The 9,670-nt window shown below is 36.5% G+C and overlaps 3 protein-coding genes across 3 annotated transcripts in view; 1 reads left to right on the plus strand and 2 right to left on the minus strand.

Moving 5' to 3' along the window:
- The first annotated feature begins 316 nt into the window (after positions 1 to 316).
- srd5a2a (steroid-5-alpha-reductase, alpha polypeptide 2a) lies at positions 317 to 6,644 on the plus strand. Its single transcript, NM_001017703.1, is given in 5 exon segments — positions 317 to 639; positions 3,344 to 3,507; positions 4,128 to 4,229; positions 4,895 to 5,045; positions 6,361 to 6,644. Coding segments are annotated over 5 exon segments (759 nt in total). The 5' UTR covers positions 317 to 364; the 3' UTR covers positions 6,428 to 6,644.
- Positions 6,529 to 7,000, minus strand: LOC137495822 (uncharacterized). The gene has a single exon (XM_068221755.1). The coding sequence runs from the start codon at positions 6,998 to 7,000 to the stop codon at positions 6,845 to 6,847; it is 156 nt and encodes a 51-aa protein (XP_068077856.1). The 3' UTR covers positions 6,529 to 6,844.
- LOC108190350 (uncharacterized) overlaps positions 6,529 to 9,670 on the minus strand; it is a 10,275-nt gene continuing 7,133 nt past the window's right edge. The window contains exon 3 of the mRNA XM_068221751.1: positions 6,529 to 7,051. The gene's annotated coding sequence lies outside the window, so the exon portion shown is untranslated. The remainder of the gene's footprint in view (positions 7,052 to 9,670) is intronic.

Raw genomic sequence — 9,670 nt, forward strand, 5'->3', positions numbered from 1 at the left:
AACGCAGAACACAGCCTGCTTGATGTCACCTATCAATCCTCCACCACATCATTACTCCAACTCTCAGCTCTTACCCATCAAATATGCGACTAGATAAGACTTGTTTCAGCAGCTTTTGCCAGAACGTCCCGATCTTTTAGGGACCGCTCCCAGCCCGCCAGAGTCTCCAGGCTGACAGTACGTTCTTCATACATGACTCCAGTCATTTATTAACTGCAGTTGTTTATGTGCACTTGTACATTTCATGCCAGAACCAATAAATCATAGTGGGAGGAACCTTATGATTTTACATCAGAGTGGTGTCACTTTAACTGCACACATCAAGACGGAGAAGACAGCAGGGCACTGAGAAACACGCACAGCAATGCTCTGTCAGGAAAACACTGTTCACTTTGGCAGCTGGGCTTTTGTAGTCGGTGGATTGCTTTACCTTCTGAAACAACTGACCACGCAAACGGCGTACGGACGCTATGTGGACACAAAATCCCCTGGGTTGATGGTCCCAGCCAGGGCAGGCTGGTTTATACAGGAACTTCCTTCATTCTTAGTGCCCGTGCTGTTGTTTTTTGCAACGGAAAGTTTGCCAGGCGTTGGAAAACACATACTGTTCTGGACATTTTGTTTGCACTACTTTCAAAGGTAACGAATCTCACATTTCAAACATATTTGAGACGCTAGATATTTAGCATTTTCATTTATCTTTCTGAGAATGTTCTAGAGAGTCTCGGATCTTGTTAACAACATTGTAATATATTAATTAAGCTGTAATAAAGTTGTAAATGAATCATTAATATAGATATTAAAGTCTAGATGGTCAATTTTAAAAGCAGATTTTAAAGTTAACAATATTACATCATAAAATAGCTTTTAAATTACATTTTATGAATTATTTGAGACATTTTGAAGCGGTTCAAACGTAAATATTACATTAAAAGAATCAGGTTCATGTTAAAACTGTTTAAAATTCGTTAATAATCTTTAATCAAGGTCAAGTTTGACTTTAAATTGTTCATATTTCAGTTTTTGCTTTGCTTTTTGTTAATATTTTTGTATTATGGTATAAATAACTATAGTTATACTGTTATGATTATACAATATAAATAAAATCAATTATTATTTTTATTATTATCATTATTATTAGAGATTAATATAGTATTAAAACTGATTTCATTGTGAGTAGTGTGCATGCAAAAAAAATGAATGATTTATGTCATAGCGACCTGTGCAAATGTACTTTGGATGTCTAAAGTCCAGCAGTTGTCAAGCATAATGTGCATATCATCTGTCAGTCTTTAGTTTCTGCCGGTTACAGTGTAAAAGCAGAAATATCTTCTTTTTCAGTTACAGAGCAGCTCCGTTATGAAGCACGAATAGGAAGGATATGAGAATATGAGGTCAATGGTTTCCGCTCTATTCATTTGCAAAGACAAAATTACTTCACTTCCTTTCCCTCGTTGCTCATGAAGCAGACGCAACCGAATCGCTGCAATTAAAGTTACATGATGTGATGAATTAATGATGTATTCTGTGAGCATAAAAACATTTACAGTGGTACCAGTTACTTGACTTAAAGAAAATGAGTAAACGTGTTGCTTCAAAAGGGACAAAGTTGATTTTACTTAAAAAAAAAAGGAGTAAAACTGTTGCCTAGAGACAAAGTTGACTCTACTTTAAAAAAAGTGAGTAAAACTGTTGAATAAAACCTAAAAGTGACAAAGTGAGTAAACCAGTTGCCTAAAAAGCGACAAAGTTGACTACTTAATTTTTTTTATTATATTATTATAATTTAAATATAAATATTTATTATTATATATTAAAATAGAAATTATTATTATATGGAAATATTATAGGAAAGTTGACTCTACCTAACAATGTGAGTAAACCGGTTGCCTAAAAAGTGACAAAGTTGATTTAACTTAAAAATGTGAGTAACCCTGTTGACTAAAAAGCGACAAAGTTGACTTCACTTTAAAAAATGAGTAAACCTGTTGACTAAGCGACAAAGTTGACTCTACTTAAAGTGAGTAAACCCTGTTGACTAAAAAGCAACAAAGTTGATTTTACTTAAAAATGTGAGTAACCCTGTTGACTAAAAAAACGACAAAGTTGACTTCACTTTAAAAATTGAGTAAACCTGTTGACTAAGCGACAAAGTTGACTCTACTTAAAGTGAGTTAATCTGTTGACTAAAAAGCAACAAAGTTGATTTTACTTAAAAATGTGAGTAACCCTGTTGACTAAGGCCCCGTTTACACTAATGCGTTTTAGTTTGAAAATGCATAAGTTTTGCGACGGTTACGCCATCCATCCACACTAAACCGGAGTTTTCGAGCACAGACAACGGAGCGTTTTGAAAACGCTGAAGAGGCCGTTTTTATCTTAAAACGCTGCTGCTCTGTCTCAGTGTGGATGGGGGAAAACCGAGACATCTGAAAACGGAGGCGGGGCTGCCGACATTCGACTCTATGATTGGGGCTTTTCCTCAATATTAAGTAGCCTACACACAGTAAAGTTCAGCATCCTCTCCTTGTAAGTTTAGACTTTGCAAGTTTTATAAGAAAAACAAACTCCTTCGGGTAAATAACTCGGGTAAAAAACATGTCGGGTAAATTTTCAAAGGGAACAGTGTACTGTATAAACTTATTCACATCACCTGGCTACATTGTTTCACTTTCTTAACAATAAAATAAATACATGAAGGAACTGCTATTTTCCTTTTGATATTAACAACTTAACAGATAGCAGAAACGTTAAGGCGTTGTGCTGCATATATGAGCGTCATCTTCACTGTATGCATATTTATAACAAAACGAAGCCTATAACATTACTGCCTCCTTTCATTTTCATTGAAAATACGAAACATGCCCTCTCTTTTGCTAAATATCAGTTTTAATAATCAATAATGGCCATTATAAAAGTATTGGTCATTATAAAAGTTGACTACTTTAAAAACTGAGTAAACCCTGTTGCCTAAAAAGCGACAAAGCTGATTTCACTTAAAAATGGAGAACAACTGTTACCTAAAAGTGATAAAGTTGACTCTACTTAAAAAGTGAGTAAAACAGTTGACTAAGAAGTGACAAAGTTGACTCTACTTAAAGTAAGTAAACCTGTGGACTAAGCGAGAGATACCTGTTACCAAAAAAAGCGATGAAGTTGACTACTTTAAAAAGTGAGTTAACCTGTGGATTAAGAAGCGACAAAGTTGACTCTACTTAAAAAAGTGAGTAAGCTTGTTGCCAAAAAGAGACAAAGTTTAATTTAAAAATGGAGAACTCACATGTCAGTTGAAATGAGCATCTTCCAGAATGAAAGTCAATACTCGTATCTGTTGTTGCTGCAGGACATTTGTGTATTCACTGCTGACTAAAGGCCGTCCATCTCCTCTCCATATTGTGGTCAGTGCGGTGGTCTTCTGCTCGATCAATGGCTTTCTGCAGGGTCACTACATGCTGCACTGCACACAATACAGCAGCGACTGGCTCACAGACACACGCTTCATCACTGGTACAGCATCACTCACTCACTCACTCCCTCACTCACACGCAGTCAGTGAAGGCTGCTGCTACATTGGTTACAACCAGTGTTGAGTAAGTTACTTCAGAAGCTAAATTAATTACTGATTCAAACTGTAAATTTTTCCTGCAAAAGGTACTTTTAAAATTACATTATGTGAAATTTAGTAAAGGGCGACATGGCGACTCAGTGGTTAGCACTGTCTCCTCACAGCAAGAGCCTCTACTGGGTCAGTTGGCATTTCTGTGTGGAGTTTTCATGTTCTCTCGTGTTGGCGTGGGTTTTCCTCCGGGTGCTCTGGTTTCCCCCAGTCCAAACACATGCGCAACAGAGGAATTGAATAAACTAAATTGGCCAAAGAGTATGTGTGTGGACGAGTGTGTATGGGTGTTTCCCAGTACTGGGTTGCAGCTGGAAGGGCATCCGTTGTGTAAAACACATGCTGGAATAGTTGACGGTTCATTCAATCTAATTATTTAAAAATGAAAAGCAATCCCTTACTCTAAATTTTCAATGGAAAAGTCGTTCAATTACAGCGATTAATTAAACCCAACACTGGTTACAACTCACAAAAACACTCCATACTCAATAAAAATGAATGTTTCTTACAGGTTTGTTGGTGTTTTTGTGTGGAATGGCCATCAATATCCACAGTGACTATATTTTACGAAACCTGAGGAAACCCGGAGAGGTCAGCTATAAAATCCCAAGAGGTCAGTACTGTATGTCTTCCAACGTCAAAGTAATTCAGGACTATAATTATGAGTAAAAATGTTCCTCATACTACCAAAAACTTCCCTTTCTTTTAAGATTTAAACCAGGGGTGTCCAAACTTGGTCCTAGAGGACCGGTGTCCTGCAGCTTTTAGCTCAAACTTGCTTAAACACACCTGCATGAAAGTTTCTTGATAGCCTTGTAAGAGCTTGGTTAGCTAACCCAGGAGTGTCTGATTGGGGTTGGAACTTAACTTTGCAGGACACCGGCCCTCCAGGACCGAGTGTGGACACCTCTGATTTAAACAGTCAATCAAAAAAATATTTCTTTATTGACCGATCTCTCTATTTCAATACAATACATACAAGTAACCGTATAGTAACACTCTAGCAAGTGCATAGAATATCCTACCAACATAAGCAACCCTGAGGAACAGGCGGGGCTTTATTCACCATATTGAGGGTTACACTTTTCCCCATTCAAAACTATATGAGCGAGTCTTTGAGCTCATATAGTTTATAGTTGAGCTCTCTAGCAACCACTGAACCTAGTGCCATAGCAACAATTCATCTAAACTTTAAAACTTCTTCAAATGGATTTTTCAAGCCAATATTACATACATTTTCTTGATAATTTTTCTCTCTATCATATGATTCACGTTCAGGAGGGCTGTTTGAGCTGGTGTCCGGCGCCAACTTCTTCGGGGAGATTGTTGAATGGTGTGGATACGCCGTGGCCAGCTGGTCATTTCCTGCTTTCTCCTTCGCCCTGTTCACCATCTGCTCCATCGGGCCTCGAGCCTACCATCATCACAGGTGCTGCACAGACGACAACCCTGCTCTTGAATAATGGAATAACACACTCAAAAAATTATGTTTGTTGCTTGTTCAAATCATTTATTTAAAATCAGTTGAAACAACACAATTTTTACGTTTTTTTTTGGGGGGGGGGGGGGGGTGTCAACTTAATTATTTTGAATTCAATCAACTTAGTTTTGTAAACAAAAAAAAAGATTAATTTAACCTAAAAAATGCAGAGTTCTGCACATTTCCTTCATGTTGTACCAACATATATCGAGTTACCTTCACAATTTGAACATAATTCAGTTGCCCGCCCCCCCAAAAAAACTACAAATCTTTCTTTAACTCATTTTAAATAAATAGTTTGAACAAGCAGCAAAAATTATATTTGAGTGATATTACTGTGCACAAAATGTACTTGTATGAGATAAAAATATAAAAAAAAAATAACAAATAGAGATATAAAGATATAACAAAGAGCACTTTCAGCAGACCATAATATATACCCTAATATAATTAAACGCAACTTAAAAGAAATTACAGATAAACTTCTCCAGATTTTCACTGGATGAAAACCTGGAAAATTAGTTTACAAATGACAATATGTGTAATAAAATGAAATGACGCAGGGAAAAAGTACTAAACACATGAAGAAAGGGAGGCGTAAAAAGGCAGTGAAAGCCCAGACAGCAGTTGAAAACTCTCAGTAGTTATTCAGCAACCCTCTGCCCTTCGTCGTTGTAAATGAATGTCAGATGCTTCAGTCCAACATCTACATTAGCAGGGTGATGAAGATGAAACCAGAGTGGACCTTTCAGTAAGACAGTGATGCAAAACACAGCCAAGGAAACTCTCAAGTGCTTTCAGAGAAAGAAAATCAAGCTGTAGAATGGCCCAGCCAATCACCTGACCCGAACTAATGTAAACTAATTAGTCTTGTTTTCTTTAAATATATCGATTTATTTGGTTACTATTATTATCTGGTTAAATTTTAAGTCAGCAGCACCTTTAGAAATATGTTTTCTGAGAAAAATGGTGACGTCTTGAATACTTATCCCCCCCGTAAATATATGACCCCCCCCCCCAACACGATGTTATGGCAATTCATAACTTTTTAATTTAGTGGCTAATTCGTAGGAATTCGTACGATGTCAATCATACAGTTTAGTCCCCCAACCACGATTAGGTTTAGGGGCGGGGTTGAGTGCCACGCCTCCTTTCTAAAAATCTAATTTACATACGACTGAACTTGTACATGTTGGTATGAATTAGCCACTAAGAGATCAGGCTGGATTCCCTGCTAAAAACCTTCTCTTTTTTTCCCCCACAGGTATTACTTGGAGAAATTTAAGGATTACCCCAAATCAAGAAAGGCTGTGATCCCTTTCCTGCTATAAGAAATCAAAAAAGGAAAAACATCCTAAAATAAGTGCACAGAGTCAGCCATCTACTCCAGTGATGTTTAAACTCTCCTAGTCACATTTACCACCAAGAGACATTTCTACATTTCTTGTATTTATTTTTTTTAAATACATGTTTACATCTGTACAAAGTGATCTACACACACTCGTCTTGTCAGAAAAACAAATGATCAGTAATAAATGATTACAACCACTCAAGTGTCACTACAAAAGTGTTTTTCCCTCATTAAAATTGTCAACCCTTCATCATTTATAATTAGTAGATTTGATTTCAGAGATTATAAAATTATAGTTCTCCTCTGTGTGCATCAGAAACAGTGTGTTTCAGTCAGCTGATGGACTTTAATGCACTTGAATGAACTGTGATGAATCACTCAAACACACACATATCTGTTACTCTCCTGGATCTGCCTTGATTTTGAGCTGCCGTTCAGACTGTACTGAAGTCTTCATGGCCTTCTGCATGATCCACGTGCAGAAATGAATCCCAGCGAATGCACCTCCGGCAACCCAAAACCAGTTCTTCCTGAGCCAGCTGTGGTTTCTCATCCTCTCCTTGGTGCCCAGAAGGGTTTTCAGAAAGGAGGAGATATTAAAGACCTGCAAACGCAAGCATGAAGATTAGTAGACTTGACTTTTAGCCAACATTAAAGGTTTTAATAACTCTGCTACCAAATACAAAAATATAGAAGCGATTTTTAATATACAGGTTAAGTCAAAATGATTTGCCCTCTTGTGATTTTTCTTTTTCACATATTTCCCAAATGATGTTTAACAGAGCACGGGATTTTTCACAGTATTTTCGATAATATTTTTTCTTCTGGAGGAAGTCTGATTTGCTTTATTTTGGCTAGAATAACCTCTTAGCCTCTTTAAACCAACCCAAGCTCATTCTGAAAACGTAGTCCCGTGGACGTTTCTGGAGACAGCGGAATATGTCCCGGGGGGTACGTACGGCCGCGTTTATTTTTTTCAAGCGAACGCTGCAGGGCGGTGTGACGCAGTTCCCTTTTGCGCTTGCCTTACCTCCTTGTGGAGGGCTTCCCCGCTCAACACACTCTTCTGTCTGTAATCTCCAGAGTCCCGTCCTATCTCACAGTCGTCCTATCCTATCACAGTCTATTAAAATCTCTAGTAACACCCAAAAAAGTCACTAGAATTGTCGCTAGTTGCTTTTTTGAGAATTTGTTGCTAGGAGGGCCTGAAAAGTCGCTAAGTTGGCAACACTGCAAGCTGCCGGCTTTTAATCCTTTAAAAAAAATTATAAATAAATAAAAAAATTATAAAAAGACAAATTACAATTGTACAAAAGTTTCTACTTAAAAAACCTTACAATTAGTTAATACCAAGCTAAATTTCATTTAAGCTAATTAAATTTTAGCTTTTTATTTGATTTACATAAAGTTGGAATAAAATTAAAAACTACTTGTTTAACAAGGCATGACAAACACAACAAATTGACTAAAATGTTCAAATTAAAATAAAAACATTATATTTTTATATAAAGTGTTGCAAAATTGCCCTGTAGAAGTAGAAAACTCATGCTAATCCTGCACTCTCTACACTTTGACCAAATCTGACATTACTAAGAAAGTCCTCTTATCTTCACAGAAAAGATAAAACACACACGCAAGATAAAACGTTCAAGATAAAACTCTGCATGCAGCGGAAAGAGCAGCAAGTGTGTTCATTCATATCCACATCTACACAACTACAAACACGGACATGAACCTGAGTGACTGATAACAGATTACACACACACCTTTGTGCCAGTTAAAGAGACAGAAGATTAAGCTGAAACTGTCATGACATTATATTATTAACCCTTGTGTACTGTTCAATTTAACTACTTTTTCATAATGTTAAGCTTTTTTTTTTTTTTTTTTGCATTTTGCACAGCAACTGATGATCGACAATAAGAATGTAATGTTTTACCTCTTCCCAAAACGGAATACCAGCAACAATCAAGAATGCATGATTATATGCTGTCATGGCTTTGCAATAAAAAAATGCCATTATAATGAAAGTCAATGAGTAAAACAGCCTCGAACATAACGAAAAGGTAGTCAATTTGCCTGGAGTGTATTGTAGAATTTTTTTTAATTTTCAAAGCATTTTCCCAAAATATGTGTCAAAAAGCCTAGCCTCTTTCACACACACAGACCTTTTCTGGAGAATTACAGGGAATTTACCTCAAAAGTCTGTATGCATGTGTGAACAGGCCCTTTTTGAAAATACCGGTAAATTATTTCCAGATTTTCTGGAAAGTGAAGTTGTAACATTACTGGTAACTTGCCGGAATGCTGCTCTGTGTGAACACAGAAGGAAAATTGCAGAAAAAAGCTTATTCAAGATTAGAACTCGCCAACTTACATGAGAAGTCTACTCCAGCCAATCAGAACATTCAAATGCTTCCTGATAACTTCTAGTTAATGATGTCAGTATTTACCGGTAGTTTGGACTGGATGTGTGAACAGGCTTTCCCGGAAAAATTCCGAAACGTTCTTGCTTGTGTGAACAGCGCTTTTTATAATTTACCGGTAAAGTTGTTCCATAAATTTTCTGTATATTTACCGGTATCACTGTGTGAAAGGGGCTATTGAATCAACAGTATGAACAACAAATACTATGGACGTCAACGGTTACAGGTTTACAACATTTTTCAAACTATCTTCTTTTATGTTTAAAAGAAAGAAAGAAACTAATAAAAGTCAAATGTGAGTGAATGATGACAGAATTTAAGGTGAACTCTCCCTTTAATATCCGTGGCTACGGTCCATACATCCTTATGAAACAAAAAAATTATTTTGTGCAAGACAATTAACATTAAATGCATCGTTAACACCTTTAAACCACTTAAAGCCTGGGCACAAGACCTAAGTCATTGCTTTGCAATCAAAAATGCCATTATAGTGGAAGTCATGGGGGCAAAAACAGCCCCGAACATAAGTGTATTGTTGAATTTTGGAAAATTTTCAAGTATTTTTTCTAAAATATATGTCAAAATAAGATTTGTCTCCATAAACATGCAACCATTGAATTCAATAGTATGAACAAGTGCTTTGGACGTCAATGGTTACAGGTTTCAGACATTTTTCTAAATATCTTCTTTTGTGTTTAAAAGAAGAAACTCATAAAAGTCAAATGTGAGTAAAAAATAACAGAATTTTGGGTGAACTCTCCCTTTAATATACGTGACTACACTCCATACAGTCCTAC

Source organism: Danio rerio, chromosome 1 (assembly GCF_049306965.1).
Source record: "Danio rerio strain Tuebingen ecotype United States chromosome 1, GRCz12tu, whole genome shotgun sequence".
Classification (NCBI taxonomy): domain Eukaryota; kingdom Metazoa; phylum Chordata; class Actinopteri; order Cypriniformes; family Danionidae; genus Danio; species Danio rerio.

Coding starts and splice junctions, on each gene's coding strand:
- LOC137495822 (XM_068221755.1), bottom strand. CDS start 7,000: ATGAGAAACCACAGCTGGCTCAGGAAGAACTGGTTTTGGGTTGCCGGA.